This window comes from Cynocephalus volans, chromosome 5 (genome assembly GCF_027409185.1).
Source record: "Cynocephalus volans isolate mCynVol1 chromosome 5, mCynVol1.pri, whole genome shotgun sequence".
Classification (NCBI taxonomy): Eukaryota; Metazoa; Chordata; class Mammalia; order Dermoptera; family Cynocephalidae; genus Cynocephalus; species Cynocephalus volans.
In genome coordinates this window covers 103,537,187-103,554,594 of record NC_084464.1, presented here as the reverse complement: position 1 = coordinate 103,554,594, position 17,408 = coordinate 103,537,187, and the positions used below count along the sequence as shown (strand labels likewise).

General features: G+C 34.3%; 1 protein-coding gene across 4 annotated transcripts in view; it reads left to right on the top strand.

Moving 5' to 3' along the window:
* The window catches only part of ASCC3 (activating signal cointegrator 1 complex subunit 3), a 393,541-nt gene that overhangs the window by 357,925 nt on the left and 18,208 nt on the right, over window positions 1-17,408 (top strand). For all 4 annotated transcript variants that reach the window (XM_063096828.1, XM_063096829.1, XM_063096826.1 and 1 more), the window contains one exon: window positions 4,605-4,829. In XM_063096828.1, the coding sequence (XP_062952898.1) occupies window positions 4,605-4,829 (225 nt within the window). The remainder of the gene's footprint in view (window positions 1-4,604; window positions 4,830-17,408) is intronic.

The window sequence follows — 17,408 nt, the reverse complement described above, 5'->3', positions numbered from 1 at the left end:
CCAACTACATGGATTATCGTCCTCTCTTTAAGTGTATTTTGCATGCTTATCGGAAAGCTTCTGCATACTGAGTGTTCCCAACTTCTCTGCTATTAATAGTATCATCATTCTCATCCTGGAGGCTTAAAAATTAGACCCTCCGTATCTGTTTTTATGGGTCTGCTCATACTATTTTCTTTGCCTGGAATGCAGGGAATCTCTGTCCCTCTATCCTCTTCTAGAAATTGCTCTAAGCCTAGAACAAACTTTCCAACACATCCAGTTTTCTTCAGTGCTCTTCTCTGAAAAACAGTACTTTATTCTACACTTAAAATAATTATTCACTTATATAAATTATTTCCTCCAACATGATTTTGATTTCCTTGAAGGAAAAGATTATGTCTTAGATTTCTGAGCCATCTTCTTTGCTGTTCAGTTTTTCTTCAACCGGTTGGCAAGGCTGGGAAGAAAGGTGGGCTTATGAAGAATTGGATAGAAAGACATTAGATTGAGACAGATCAGTCAGCAAGTGACAATGCTTCGGTCCTCAAATTCACCTGAAATCCAAAAATAATAGCATTGTCACTTATAGCTGCTGCCTCTTTTTTGGTAAATGAGTTCAGAGAAAAAAGGGCTGAAATGACATACAAAAAATAATTGCAACTGTATTTCTTGTCTAACAGACAAGGACAATAAGGCAGTTATTGCAACTGTATTCTATATGTTCAAAAAGTTAGAGGCAGCTACTCAATTCACATATCTAGCGATAAAAACTACACTGTCTGAGATGAAAAATACACTGATAAAAAATAAAAATAAAAACAAGATGACACATAGGGCCACAATATTATTAACTGCAAATGTATCCACATACACTTCTTATATATAAAAGACCCAAAGAGTGAAGACAGTATTCAAAATAGTGTAGAGTAGCCATATTTTTCACTATTACAAAACAAATAAAACAAGAGACATAACTAACAAATATTTATCCAGTTCAACAGAATGTTCCAAATTATATTCAAGATTCAAGATATATCAAGACCATACAACAGTCCCCCTTAACCTTCAGAGATATATTCCACTACCCCCAAAACTTATGAAATGTTTATTGCTGGAGTTTATCATTTAATATTTTCAGATTGCAATTGACTATGGGTAACTGAAAACTCAGAAAACAAAACTGTACTATATTAACTCAACTGAAACTATTTTACACAACATTTTTCAGTGTCTTGGTCTTACCCTTTTCCCTCCCACTATAGGGCCTTTGTATATAGTATTCCTAGAACACTCTTCACTTCTCTCTTCATCTAGTTAATATGTGCTCAACCTGTATATCTTAGCTTAACTGCCTTTTCCTTCAGGAAGCCTTCCTGACCTTCCTAACTTGGTCAGATTTTATTGCTAAACTTTCTCATGTTCCCATGCATCTCTTCTTCATAGTTCTTGTTACCATATCAAATTTTCCTTTATTTATGTGATTGAATAATGTATTTCTGCCCCACTAAGGAGTTTGTCTGTGCCAAAGCCTGCAATGGCAAATTTTTAATATTAAAATTTTATTTAATTGAAATTATGTCATTCAAAATTTTGAAATAGGGATTTTTCTATCAGTATAGTCTGAATTTTTTCATATGGGTTTAACACTATTATCATTGCCCCTTTTTTTAGTACTCTTTTTTTTTTAAACTCTTGTAGTATATACTTGGCATGTAATAAAGGCATAGGTTTCTGAAATTGTCAATCAAGCACAAAAAGTGAAGATATATTATACAAAGTAGAAGACTTGAATTGTTTTATATTGCTGAATTCTAAATAATGAAATCACTGAAGGGTTCTATTATTCAGTCTGTTTTATAAGCAAGAATACACAAGTACAAATAAAGTTGTCTTATTTCCCTCTATGAATTTTAACCTCCACCACTCCCACCCAACCACTCCCCTAGGAAATAACCAGTCTGCTTTCTGTCAGTATAGATTAGTTTGCATTTTCTAGAGTATTATATAATGAAATCCTAGAGTATATACTCTTTCTTTTGTATGGTTTCCTTCACTCAGCAAAATTATTTTGAGATTCATCCATGTTGTGGTGAGTATCAATAGTGAATTTCTTTTTATTGCCAAGTAGAATTCTGTTGTATGGATATAACATAATCGTTTATCCCATTACCTGTTAATGAACATTTAGTTTTCTTGCGGTTTTTTTTTTTACTTTACAAATAATGCTTGTATCAGCTACTGTGTACAAGTCTTTGTATGTATATATGCTTTCTTTTCTTTTGAGTAAATCCCTAGGAATGGAATGGCTGTATCATATGGTATGTGTATGTTTACTTTTTAAAGAAAATATGAAACTGTTTTCCAACGATATTGTAGCATTTTACATTCCCACCATATGTGTGTGAAAGTTCCAGTTCTTCTACTGTTGCCTCATTGCATTGTTTCTGATGAGAAATTTGCTGTCATTCTTATATTTGTTCTTCTGTACAGCATGTGGTTTGTCCTCCAGATGCTTTTTCTATTTTTTCTTTAAATAGAAAATTTAAAGACAATTTTAAATTTTCTTCAAAATTCAGTTGCAGTGAATTATAAGCAATTCAGTTGCAGTGAATTATGGTGGTATACTTTTCTTCATTTTTCTTTGTTTGGGGTTCATTGAACTTCTTGAACTTAAAGATTTATAGTTTACATCAAATTGGAAATTTTCCAACTATTATTTTTCAACAAATTTTTTGGCCCTTCCTACCCCAATGTGCATTAGGTCACTTGAAGTTGTCTTACATCTCACTAATGCTGTTTTTTTTTTAAATTCTTTTTTCTCTTTGTGTTTTATTTTTAATACTTTCTATAGACCTCTTTAAGTTTGCTAATCTTTTCTTCTTCAATCTGTTTTTTTCCGTTAATAAAATTCAGTGTATTTTTCATCTCAGACATTGTAGTTTTTATCTCTAGATATGTGAGGTGAGTAGTTGACTCTAACTTTCTGAACATATAGAATACAATTGCAGTAACTGCCTTATTGTCCTTGTCTGTTAATACTAAGATTTATGTCAGTTTCCATTGATTATTATTCTCAGTACAAGTCCTGTTTTCCTGATTTACTTTTGCATAGCTGGTAATCATTAATTGAGTGTTGTACATCGTGAATTTCACTTTCGTGCATGCTGTATATTTTTGTATTCCTGTAAATCTTCTTGAGCTTTGTTCTGGGATGCAGTTAATTTACTTAGAAAAAGTTTGATCCTTTTCAGTCTTGTTTTATAATTAGTCAGGTCCATTGTAGTACTCATTTTAGAGGCAATTATTCCCAATTACTTAGGCAAGACCTTTCTTCTCTACTTTATGCTCTGAATTCTGAGTTTCTCTGGTCTGCATGGTGGGAACAAGCACTGTTCCGGGCACTATTTGAGTGCTGGGCACTGTTCCCTGTAATCCATTTGCATGTTTTTCCCATAACTTTGGGTAGTTCCACACATGTATGCACTATTCAGTAGTATAGGTGCCCAAACAAGCACACACTCTGATATTCTGCTGAAGATTCAAGAGGACCCTCTGCAGACCTCTCCCCTCTCCCTTTCCTTTCCTCCCTTCCCCTCTCACTGTGCAGCCCTCTATTCTGGTACTCTGCGATGCCAGCTTTAGCCACCACCATCTCCCTGGATGTTCAGCTTCAGCTCAACTCAGGGAGTCCTCCAGGTTCATCTGTATTCTTCCTCTCTGCACCACAGTCTGGAAACTCTCCATGCAGTTGTCTGGGGGTAATAGTACGTCTCACCTAGTTTATTTTCTACATCTCAGGGATCACCTCCACTGTCTTTCATAACCTTACATTCAGTATTTTGAAGACCACTGTTTCATATGTTTTATCTTTTCTTTAGGCAGTGGGCAGTTGCAGGAGAAGAATGAATCCAGTCCCTAGTACTCTGTCAAATTCTGTCAAACAATTCTAAATACTAACGTCTCCAATTAATTTTATGGTTGATATAGGACTCTCCCATCAACAGCAATGGGCTGAATCTCACATAACTACATATTTGGAAAAATAAGATTTTTATTTCACAACAAACACTAAGTAGATTGGTCTGTTTTTTTAATGGAACAGTCTTTTCTCCAGCCCTGCCTTATTTCTTCCACTCATTCTCTACTTAAACATCACTTTTTTTTTTTTTTTTTACTTAATCACTTTTTCCAGAAAGCTTTCCCTGACCCTCTAAAATAAGTAGGTTCCCCAAACTGAATGTCCTTGCATATCATAACATGTATTACACTTTATGCAATTTGTTGGTCTATCTTCCCTGATGAGCTCCCAATTTCTAGTTGTGATCTCACACTGTTGTGATCTCAGTGTAATGTGTAGTGTGTGATGCCTAGTAGGTCCTCTATTATTTTTGTTCACTGTGTAAATACGAAACAAATTCTTGAATTTCAGATATACTGTACATTACTAGGTTTTGCTTATGTAGTGATAATAGTATTGAGCAAAACAAAATTCTAAGGGATATGGTTATCTTATGGTTTTTCTAAACCGTGTTTTAAATGTCAGTTAAGCTAAGAAATGCATTAATTATTATACTTTTGATCAAACATTAAAAAATATATATGTATGGGTTTTTATTTTTTAGGATGCGGAAGAATACACAGATTTGCCAGTAAGACACAATGAAGATCATATGAATAGTGAACTGGCAAAATGTCTTCCCATTGAATTAAATCCTCATTCGTTTGACAGCCCTCACACCAAAGCCCATCTCCTGCTACAGGCACATCTCAGCCGAGCTATGCTGCCCTGCCCAGACTATGACACTGATACAAAAACAGTCCTGGACCAAGCACTCAGAGTATGTCAGGTATGAAAATCATTTCTAACACCTGTGTTTTCTCTCATCATTTCTGGCCTTTTTTTTTTTCCCTGTTTTAGGATGAAATGTACTTGCATTTAAATTTTTTTATTTTAGCATTATTGGGAAACATCTGGTGAATCAAATCAAGAATTTCCAAAGGAAAGCAAATATAAATGCAGTAAGGTGACAGATTCAGTCACCTATTCAACTGAAATTTGTTGAAGGCAAACTGTGTGCCAGGTAGTTTTCTAGGCACTGAGAATATAGTAGTGAACAAGACAGAAGAGTCCCAGCTGTTAAGGACTTTCACTTGAAATGGGGAAGACTGACAACTAAAAATAAATGTTATTTGAAAAAAAGTAATAAATTACAGTAAAGGAAATATAGAAAAAGGTGGAAGACACTGTTTTGTATGGTATTCAAGACTGTCTCACTGATAAGGTGACATTTAGGAAAGAATTAAAGAAACAGAAAGAGCCATAGTGTTTTTGGAGGGGTGTATTCTAAGCACTAAGAAATGCAAGTGCCAAAGCTCTCATGTAGGAAGTTATTTGATATTTTCAAGGAAAATCACAGAGGCCATTGTAAAAATGAAGGAAAGAGATAGTTAGAAATGAGGTCAAGGAGAGGTGGGAGTGGAGAATGTAGAGCAAACAAGGTCAGATATTGTAGGATATTTCTAAACCATGGATTTTAGATTTTACTCTGAATGAGAGAGAAGCCATTAGAGCATTGGTTCACTAATGGTTATGTTAGTTGTATCTATCAATATTTTCCATACTAAAACTGAGAAATTCTCAAATATTTATTACTTCATTTAAAAATAACAGTAATAGACTCACATGTTAACATAAATAATACGATTTTATGAAATAAATAATATGAAAAATAACTACTTTCCAAACATTAATAAATTTGTGCAAAGCATAGCATTATTTTACATTTTGCAAATATTTTTAATATTCAGCTTTAATAGAAGTCACCTAGATTTATATATCTCCTTTCATAATCAACACAAAACGTCTATTACAGTATAATGTTTTAGTTGAAGTATATGAAGAAAATTCAGTCTGTCATAGATATGTAGTTTAATATAATACATAATTATAGATATTCTTCTTTATAGCCTTTTTACTTAATTATAGATATTCTTCTTTGATGCTACACCAAAGTTTGACAAGTGATATTTTCTGAAAGTTAGTTGCAATGTGGAATCTGAAGCCATATCAATGAACTTTTCATACCTTGAATCTTCTAGGGGTAGGCAAGAAATGATGGTGGCTGGACCAGTTTAGTATGGGTGGGGTTGATGATAATTGGCTGGATCCTGAATATTTTTTTAAGGGGAACTAACAGAATCTGCTAATGGATTAGATAAGAGTTTCCAGAGAAAGCAAGGAACCAAAGATGATTCCAAAGCTTTTCTCAAGAGCAACTAGAAGGATGAAGCTGCCATTACTGGGCGATCTTGTGAGAGGAACAGGTTTTTGTGGGGGAAATACACCTTAGGGATTGAGATTATGAGAGATTTTGATTTTCTACATTATACCTATTTGGACATTTCTGTACTAAAAACAATTTTTAAAATGTTCAAAAGACTTAGGATGTTTTTAAAGGTAGAGAAAGTCAGTCTGTGAAGATATATGTACAAGGATATACCTTATGGCATTATCTGCAAACTTAAAGGCTTGAAAATAACCAAAGTATCCATCAGGTTATAGAACACCACAAAATATTACATTTCCATTTATCAATTCTACATCTGTGTAGAATGTCTACATCTCTATATGAACATGTACTTAGAGAGAAGATTCAAAATAGTTTCCACCAAATGATTAACAGTCGCTATCTCTGCGTAGCTGGATTCAAGGTGATTTTTAGTTTCTTATTTATGCTTTTGCATAATATTTGAGTGTTTTATAATGAGCCTCTAATATTTTTATTATTAAAAATTAACAGTCTTATTATTTTAAAAATTGAAATGTTTAATAAAATAGAGTAGGCAAAAGTTATCAGAAACTAGAAGAGAAGTAGGGCTGTTATGAACACACAAATTTTTTTTAATTGAAACATAATTGATTATACATATTGGTGGGATACCTTGTTGAATATTAATACCTGTGTGCAATATGTGATGCTCAATTCAGGATAATTATTATATTCAACATTATACAATGTAATCATTTTTTGTGGCCTTTACCAATTTCTTGCTAACCCCCTCTCCTCCTTCCCCTTTCCCACCTCTGATAACCTCAGTTCTATTCTCTCGTTTTGAAAGTTCAGTGGATTATTGTGACTGTTGTATTTTTTATTAATTTATATATTTGTTTGTTTGTTTACTTTTTAGCTCCCAGTTATGAGTGAGGACATGCAGTATTTTTCTTTCTTTGCCTGGCTTATTTCACTTAACATGATTTTCTCTAAGTTCATCTGTGTTGCTGCGAATGGCAGAATTTCATCCTTTTTTATAGCCTGGTAGTATTCCATTGTGTATATTTACCACATTTTCCTTATCCAGTCATCTACTGATGAACTTTTAGGTGGGTTCCAACTCTTGGCTATTGTAAATAGAGCTGTAATAAACTTGGGGGTGCAGGTATCCCTTTAACATGATGATTTCCATTCCTTTGGATATATAACTAGCAGTGAAATTGCTGGATCATATGACAATTCTTTCTGTAGTTGTTTTGAGGAACCTCCATACTGTTTTCCATAATGGCTGTACCAATTTACATTCCCACCAACAGTGTAGGAAGGTTCCCTTTTCTCTGCATCCTAGCCAGCACTTGTTATTCTCTATCTTTTTGATAACAGCCAGTCTAACTGGAGTGAGAAGATATCTCAATGTGGTTTTGATTTGCATTTCCCTGATGCTGAGTGCCGTTGAGCACTTTTCTGTGTGTCTGTTGGCCATTTGTATGTCTTCTTTTGAGAAATGCCTATTCAGCTCCTTTGCCCATTTTTTAATTGGGTTATTTGTTTTTTTACTAAGTTGTTTGAGTTCCTTGTATATTCTGGATATTAATCCTTTATTGAATGCATAGTATGTACATTTTCTCCCATGCTATAGGTTATCTTTTCACTCTTAATTTTTTCTTTTGCTGTGAAGAAGCTTTTTAGTTTTATGTAATCTCATTTGTTTATTTTTCCATTTGTTGCCTGTGCTTTGGGGGTTGGATTCATAAAGTCTTTGTCTAGTCCTACTTCCTGAAGTGTTTCCCCAGTGTTTTCTTTTAGAGTTTTATACTTTTGGATCTTATATATTTAAGTCTTTAATCCATTCTGAGTTGATTTTGGTATATGACACGAAGTACTGGTCTAGTTTCATTCTTCTACATTTGGAAGTCCAGTTTTCACAGTACTATTTATTGAAGAGGCACTCTTTTCTCTAGTGTATGTTCTTGGTGCTTTTGTCAAAGATCAAGTTGGCTGTTAATCTGTGGGTTGATTTCTGGGTCCTCTATTCTGTTCCGTTGGTCGGAGTATCTGTTTTTATGCCAGTACCATGCTGTTTTGGTTATTATAGCATTGTAGTATAACTTGAAGTCAGGTAGTGTTATGACTCAGGTTTTATTTTTTTGCTCAGGATGGCTTTGCATATTCATGGTCTTTTGTTGTTCCATATGAACGTTAGGAATTGTTTTTCTCTATTTCTGTGAGGAATGTCATAGGTATTTTGATGGGGATTACATTAAATCTGTAGATCACTTTGTGTAGTGTGGATATTTTCATAATGTTGATTATTCCAATCAAAGAGCATGAGATATTTTTCCATCTTTTTGTGTCCTCTATAATTTCTTTCAATAGTGATTTGTAGTTCTCATTGTAGAAATCTTTCACTTCATTTGTTAATTTACTCCTAGGTATTTTATTATTTTCGTGACTATTGTAAATGGGCTTGCTTTCTCAATTTCTTTTTCTGCTAGTTTGTTGTTGGAGTATAAAAATGCTACAGTTTTTTGAGTGTTGATTTTATATCCTGCAACTTTATTGAAATCGTTTGTCAACTCTAAGAGTTTTTTTGTAGAGTCTTTCGGCTTTTCTATATATAGGATCATGTCATCTACAAACAGGGACAGTCTGACTTTGTCTTTTCCAGTCTGGATGCCCTTTTTTTCCTTTCTCTTTCCTGATTGCTCTGGCTAATACTTCCAATACTGTGTTGAATAGGAGTAGTGAGAATGGGCATACATGTCTTGTTCCTGTATCATTCAGGATGATATTGACAGTGGGTTTGTCATATATAACTTTTAATTGTGTTGAGATACTTTCCTTCTATACCTAATTTACTGAGAGTCTTTTATCATGAAGGGATGTTGAATTTTGTCAAATGTTTTTGCTGCCTCTATTAAGATAATCATGTAGATTTTTTTCCTTGATTTTTGTTGATGTGGTGTACCACATTTATTGACTTGGCTTATGTTGTTCACATCCTTGCATCCCTGGGATGAATCCCACCTGACTGTGGTATATAATTTTTTGGATGCATTGCTGTATTCTGTTTGCTAATATTTTATTGAGTATTTTTGCATCTGTGTTCATCAAAGATATTGGCCTATAGCTTTCTTTTTTTGTTTATTTTTTCTGATTTTTGGATGAGGGTGGTGCTGGCCTCATAGAGTAAGTTTGAGAGAGTGGCCTCTGTTTCAGTTGTTTGGAATAGTTTGAAGAAAATTGGTGTTAATTCTTCTTTAAAGGTTTGGTAGAATTCAGCAGTAAAGCCATCCAGTCCTAGGCTTTTCTTTGTTGGCAGACTGCTGATTACTCCTTCAATCTTGTTGCTTATTATTGGTCTGTTCAGGTTTTCTGTGTCTTCTTGGTTCAGTCTTGGTAGTTTGTATATGACCAGAAATTTACCCATTTCCTCCAGATTTTCAAATTTGTTGGCATATAGTTGTTTGTAATAGTCTCTAATGTCTTTGTATTTCTGTGGTTATCAGTGGAAATGTTGCCTCTTTCACTTCTGATTTTTGCTATTTGCATCTTCTTTTTAGTTTAATCTAGCTATTGGTTTGTCTATTTTTGAATCTTCTCAAAAAATCAACTTTTTGTTTCATTGATCTTTTGCATTGATTTTTTGGTGTCTATTTTGTTTAGTTCTGCTCTGATTATAATTATTTCTTTCTATCTATAATTTGGGGATTAGATTGTTCTTGTTTTTCAAGTTCTTGGAGATATACTGTTAGGTTGTTTACTTGAAATCTTTCAATTGTTTTGATGTAATCATTTATTGTAATAAACTTCCCTCTTAGTACTGCTTTTTCTGTATCCCACAGGTTTTTGTATGTGTCATTATTTTCATTAGTTAGTTTCAAGAAATTTTTTTATTTCCTGCCTAATTTCTTCTTGGACCCATAGGTCATTCAGGAGCATGTTGTTTAATTTCCATATGTTTGTATAGTTTCCAAAATATATTTGTTATATATTGCCCATGGGGGAGGTGGGTAGTTTTGGTTCCGGGTAGAGACAGTAGTTTCAGTAGTTCCAGGCAGACTTAGTTGTTCCAGGTAGACTCAACAGTTCTGGATAGACTCAGTATTTCCTAGTGATGCCAGCAGCTATGTCTGTGGCTGTGGCTGTGCACAAGGGTGGGGGCCATGTGGGCAGCCATGGTGGTTTGATGACTGGGCCCACATGGGTGGGTGAGGCCTCATGGGTGGCTGAATGGCTGGGCCCTGGTGGGCAGGTGGAGTCATGTGGGTGGCCAGGACCATTTAGGCAGCTGGAAGGTAGGAGCCATGCAGATGCCTAGCACTGCACAGGCAACATGGGTCACGTGGTCGGCTGTACCATGCAGGGTAAACTCCTGTGCAGCAAGAAGAGCCATGGCTCTAGAACTAGACAATGGCAGAGGCTACTGCAGTGGTGGTGGGTGGGCTGGGGCAGCAGCAGCAGAAGTGTTACCACTGGAAAGTGCTCCTGGCCCAGAAGATTCTTTCTGCCACAAGGGAGAATTCCTGGCTGATCCTGGTTTGGGGGACATGGTGGCAAGCTGAAGCCTCATGCCTCTTTGTCTTATACACCACCTGGCTTGGTTTTCTTGCTCCACAGGGTCTTCACCAGGCTTCCACTACCTCCCATGCTCTCCCACCAATGCTCTCACCTGTACTTAGCTGTCCTTTCCTTGCTCTGGTCCCCTTCTGTGGAAAGATCATGCATTGGACACCTCTAGTCTGCCACCTTGCTCTGCCTTTCAAGTAACACCTTTTTATAACTAACACATGGTACTCTAGGAAGGTGATTTTCCACTCCTTATTAGTCACACTTTACAAACAAAGGGTAAAATTCCTAAAGTTTTAGCTGTATCCCTGGATATTCATTTGTGTTTCCTATAACTTTTTTTTTCCTTTAAACACTGACTTTTCATGAACTCTGTGGTCAGACAGCATTGGAGAAAAGATGCAGAGGATTAAATTTTTATACTTGCAAATATATTGATTATGCATTCTAATTTTACACTATATCATATGTAAAAATTATAATGTGTGATCAACTCATTGATATTTATTTTTCAGCACTTAGTCAATAAAGATTCAGAGGCTATATAATAATATAAATAAGCAATTTCCAAAGGAGTCTGTTTCTAAATTTACTGTAAGGGAAGAGGATTCAGTCTGGTACTTTTAGCCTGTATTAGATATTTTTATATACAGTTTTTGGGGATGATATTTATGATCCTTCTAAATAGCATCTAAAGAGAAATGGCTTTCTCTTTAATTATGCAAGTAGTACACTTTACTAGATAATTTATAAAAGCAACGTACTAAAATTAGTCATTCATATTATATCTTTACCCCCATGACTATGAGGCTCTTTTATGTTTTAATGAATTTTCTAAAATTATTTTAAATTCAGACTTTCATTTTGAAATAATTTCAGACCCATAAAAAGTTTGTAAAATACTGCTGAATGAAATTTTCATATATCCTTCAACCACTTCCCCCAATGTTAACATCTTACCTCAGTGTTGATCCAGTCCTATTAACTAATCTGCAGACCTCATTCAAATTTTGTCAAAACAAATTTCATCCCACTAATGGCCTCTCTCTGTTCTACGATCCAGTCCAGGATCCCACATTGCATTTAGTTGTCATGTCTCCTTAGTCCCCTTGTCTTTCTTGGCACTTTTGAAGAGCACTGGTCAATTATTTTGTAGAGTTGTCCCAGTTTGGATATGCCTGCTGTTTCTTCATGATTACGTTCAAGTTACATGTTTTTGGCAAGAATACCAACCACAGCAGTGATGTTTTGCCCTCTTAGTGTATCATGTCTGGAGGCTCATGACATGGCTGTGTTGCATTACTGGTGCTGTTAACTTTGTACACTTGACTTGCTGTCTCCCAGCGATCTCCCCTGTAAAGTTACTTTTTTTTCCTTTTGTAATTAGTAAATATCTTGTAGGTAGATACTTTGAGATTATATAAATATCCTGTTTCTCATCATACTCTCTACATTATTTTCAGTATCCGTGGAGATATTTGCCTGAAACAATTATTACTATTATGATTTGCTATTTTCATCATTACTGGAATTATACTATGAGAAAGAACTTTCCTTTCTCCCCCATTTATTTGCTTTATTCAATTGTTTGTTTATTTAAGTATAGACTCATCGATTTTTTTTATTATTATTATTTTATGGGGTAAAATTTATTGCTATCATTATTTATTTTGCTTTTCAAATTGTCCCAGAGTCAACCCTTGGGAACCTCTCAAGCTGGTGCCTAAATCCTTTTGACATGCCCCTACTATTTTTTGAGTACTTCCTCACATTCTGGCATTGTGTACTTTCCCCGCCCCAGCCCTGACATCAGCCATTTTCCCAAGAGCCTTGGTTATTTTTTATTACAGAACTAAAATCTGGGTGCTTGCTACACTCCATTGCTACTTAGGTGTCTGCTTCTAGGCTCTCTGACTGGACAGAGCAAAGAAATATAAGTATGTCTGCAGAGACACCTATATCTGTTTGTATATCTATTTATCTGTGTGTGCGTATGTGTGTGACCGAGAAAAAACATCTATATTTATAATTCTAATACCTCCAATTTCAACCCAATACCAATCAAAGCTTTTCTCTTTTTTTATTTATAGCTCCTTTTTCCACCTGTGAGATCCTGGCTCTCAGTAATAAAAATATGTTTATGTCCTTAATCCCAGAATACTCATGAGGTAGTTTTAGAATTACTAACCCTTACTCCTACAAAAAACAAATTTACTAACTAGAGTACAAAAGTTGTATACAGTTCTTTTTTTCATCTTTGTATGCTTTGTCTTTGTGCATTTACACACACGTATATACACACTTGCTCTCTCCCTTTTTTCTTTTACAAAATTTTTATTGTTATAAACTTTTTAAATTTAATAATTTATAGCACTAAATATTGTCCTAATACATAATTTCTAATGGCTGCATGTATTTCTACATATGAAATGTCATAATTTAATGAGTCCCCTAAACATTTGTGTGTGTACTTTTTCTCTATTATAAGTTGTAAGCATTAGTTCTGACCATCTTAAATGTTTGACTTCACTTTTCAGAAGCCACCTGGAAAGAAACTTAGTTGTAAAGAAATGGCAACCAGCTTCATATCCTAAATTCTGTCATTCCTGCAATTTCTTTGCAAGATTGTGATAAAAGTAAACAAACCAGGAAGAGGAAAAAATAAAGATATGCTAGTAGAAAACTTGGAGAGAAAATCAAAACTTGATAAAATTTTCTATGATTGATTGTTCTAATTTTGCATCCTGTTGTTCTCATTTGATACATGGGTACTAAGGCCTTAGAAAGCATTGGTTCAAGCAATTTTCTAAAGTGCAGCGCTGCTGGCTGATTGAAAATTATACTACTGCTCTCATGAGACATCAACGTGATCTTGTGTTCTGTGGGTGGGTCTCAGTGCCACCAGCTCTGACTCTAAATTCTCCTCTGCTGCAATTTTAGTATAAGGTCTTAGGCAAGTCACTTAACCCCTGGTATCTGAGTAACAACAATGCTTTACAAGAGTTAGGCATTAGTTAATGTTTAGAAAGTAAACAACAATTTGAGGACTCAAGGAAATAGATCTACCTTAGTATCCTCATTCTTAGTAATTCTTTTATTTCCTTGCTTTATAATAGTAATTAAACTCTAAAGGTTTTTTATTCCCTTTATTTTATAAAAACTTACCTTTTATTTGTGCCATCATTTAGATTATGAAAAGAATGTAGTCTTTACTACTCATGTTCTGGGAAGTCTTTCACAAATGAAAAACATAGTTGTAATAATATTTTTCTTGGCTTGAGGTCAGAAGGTACAATACAGCCTGCCTTTGCTTCTCCTGTCCCATTTCAAATTGTGTATCAAGGTCATTTGTGTTATTTTTTTGGTTTGAGGTATTTTCCACCATGGTTCCTTTTAATATTTTACTGTTACTAGCACTTCCATTTATACCCCTCCCCCAAAAATAAAAGTAAAAATTATTGTACATATCTTAGTTTTTAAAATCTGCTTAGAATGTTCTGATTTGTAAATTGCATAATTATGGAATTGATTTTCCTCGCCCTTCACCTTTGAAATCTTCTGCTTGATCACATTAACTGTAATATGTGTTTGTAAAATGTAGTGAATAATGTGATATCCTGTCTGTGCAGGATGAGCCAAAGAAAAATTTTATGTTAGTTAGCCTTTATGGGAAAATTACTGATAAGAAGCACCAAAAATTAAAGTGACTTGCCTAAATTTTCCAGTTTTGATGACAAAACAAGAACTGGTGATAAGTGTCTTGTGTTTAGAGTAGCTCTCTGCCACACACTATTTTTATCTAAGGACAAAGAAATTGGTATTCAGAGAAGTTAAATAACTCTAGGTGATTTGTTGAGGTAGTCCATGCTGAAACCAAATGGAGATTCTAGGACTTTTATTCCTGCCCTAATCTCTCTGATCCTTTCTAAGAAGTACCATAGTTAAAATTATCTTCATTTAAGTGAAAAACATGTAAATACAGTACTAAGCCAGATAGTATAAGAATACATGTTTAATCTTTGTCACTCCCATTATAACATATATGGTATTTACCTCAAAACTTTCCAGTAACTGAGCTTTCAGATGTTTAACGTAAGAATAAAATCTATGGCTCATGGAGCTGACAATCAGAGGGCTGTATGATTGAAAGTTCAATGGTACTGTCTATCAATTGGCTGGGTTAATTTGGGAAAGTTTCTTTCAGAAAGTAGTAGAGGCCAGGTATACCCTTCAGTTAATGTTATAAGCCTACAGCCTACATTTTAATAGATCAAAACATTTGTGCATATTTTAAAATTTATTTTAAAGGACTTTAGCAGCAGTACTCTTAAAGACTACAAGATAATGATGTTAGTTCATTAAAGGAGAACACACACACACATACACACGTACACAGAAATGTGACTTTGTACACTGATTAGAAAGATCTCTAAAAACCGATGCTTCCAAATTTAAATTGGAATTAATATATGTTAAGTAACAAATTCTACCAAAACATCTGGAGAACTGCGCACCATCCTTGAACCCCCTACCTCCTACCAAAAAAAAAAAAAATCCCTATTTAATGAGAGAAGCCCATAAGGCAGACCATAACAGTGGTGGTGGTGAACATTTATTGAGGACTTTCTTTGTACCAGGCTCTGTTGTACTTGCTTGGCATTGTATTGACTCATTTCCTATAATAGTCTAATGAAGTAGTACAATTATTATCCTCATTTTACAGGTGAAAACAAAGTAACTTTCCCAAGATCACATCAGAGAGCAAAAACAACCTCCAGCACAGCTGGATATATTATTAAAGTGTATCTCACTGGATTCCCTTTGTCCTATAAAAATAGATTTAAAAATTATGTTCGTGATTTAGTGAGAATTTGTTTTAAAATGTGAGAACTTCACAGGAATTTCTATTTTTTTTAACCAAGAATTTTCACTAGACCGTGAATAATATTTTTTAATCAGTCCCTCCTTTTCAATATATACTCATATCACCTCCCATTAATTACTCTGGTTCCCTTTTCAACAGTCTGCCTATAATTACTTTAACCAGTTTCTAAGAGGGACTTGTTAATATGGTTGGATATTTGTAACTGCTTTATTAAATCACTCTGCATTGTCCAGGTGATATGCTATTTGCCTTTTTTTGTATCAACTGCTTTTGATCCTTCTCAGGTGTTTATATTATGCTACATAGACCAATAAATTAACAATTTGTTTTCTCATATCCTTCCCTAAAACTACAATAACTGAAAATAATGGGAGAAAGATTAGACTGCTAATACAACCTTAGGGGAAAGGAGGAATGTCATCATAATTGTAAAATAATCCTATAAAAAGTATATGTACAGTAGAACAACCTGCACGTAGGTTTGCTATTAAACACATACATACATACATTTTATGTTTCTTTCTCATTTTTAGGTTTGCCTTTTCTGCTTACCTTATGTCTTGGCATCCTTCACTGACTAATCACTACCACCACTAATGGGGCTTCCATGGATGCAGCCTATGTCCATCCACTGGTCCTTTTTGAAAACTTCAAACTTCTAGTAGCAATAGGCAATCTCAGAAGTTCCTTTCCCCAAAACATAGAACTACCAACTCCCCAAAAGATAGGAGACATCTCCTCTTTACTATTGAGGAAGATTGTAAAGATGTCTTCTGCATACCAAGGCACATGTTAATATAGATTGAATTCATGTTCCATTGCCCTAATAGAAGTAGGCAAAGGTAAACCAGGGCAGCTGCCTTGAAAATATTCTAGTGATTCAGTGCCTGAAAGGAAGATCTTTTAAGGAGCTATGTACTGGTGAATATGTTTCCATTGTTTCATAGATTCTTGTATCTGCCTTAATATAGTAGCTCTCATTTTACATTATTTTCCTTAACTTCCATGTCTTTTTGAACTACTGTTTTCCAGCCTTCCTTCTCTTTCTCATACGAGATAGTACGTAGCTCATATATGACTCAGATTAATGTCAAAATGTTCTAATTGGCTTTATCAATTCTCATAAAGGTGCTAGCTTTTATGAGAAAAAATAAAAAATAACTTTAATCATTAACTGCATAAATAGAGAAAGGAAAAGTATATGAATTGGACTGGTGTACTTTCATCCAGAAAACCTTTTTAAATTTGCAAAACCAAATCTTTAAAAATTTATTGGTGGGGTGTTGTTTAGCCTAAACTTCAGAACAATAGTTTGGCGTTTCTCTCTCCGCAGCAACTTCTGATAAACTAAAAGTATAGTTACATTTCACAAAACTAGTATTACATTTTTCCTGTAACCCACAGCTATTCTGAAAACACATTTCATCTTCAATCTATTTTTTAAAGTATGTTAATTGATAAACTTAAGATATGTGTGTGTATTCATATGTATACACATATTAGAGTCTGAGAATAGGATAGAATAGGAAAAGGGAAGCAAAAGAAGATATGAGTATTTTTCATTAAAAGTTATTTTAACTGAAAGATACTTTGATTAAAAGCTGGGTCTATATCTCCATTAACAAATGATTTCCACTTGTAGTAGATTAAACAGCATAGAAACATTTGATGATGCCAGGAGGTAGAACTGCTGTCAAGTA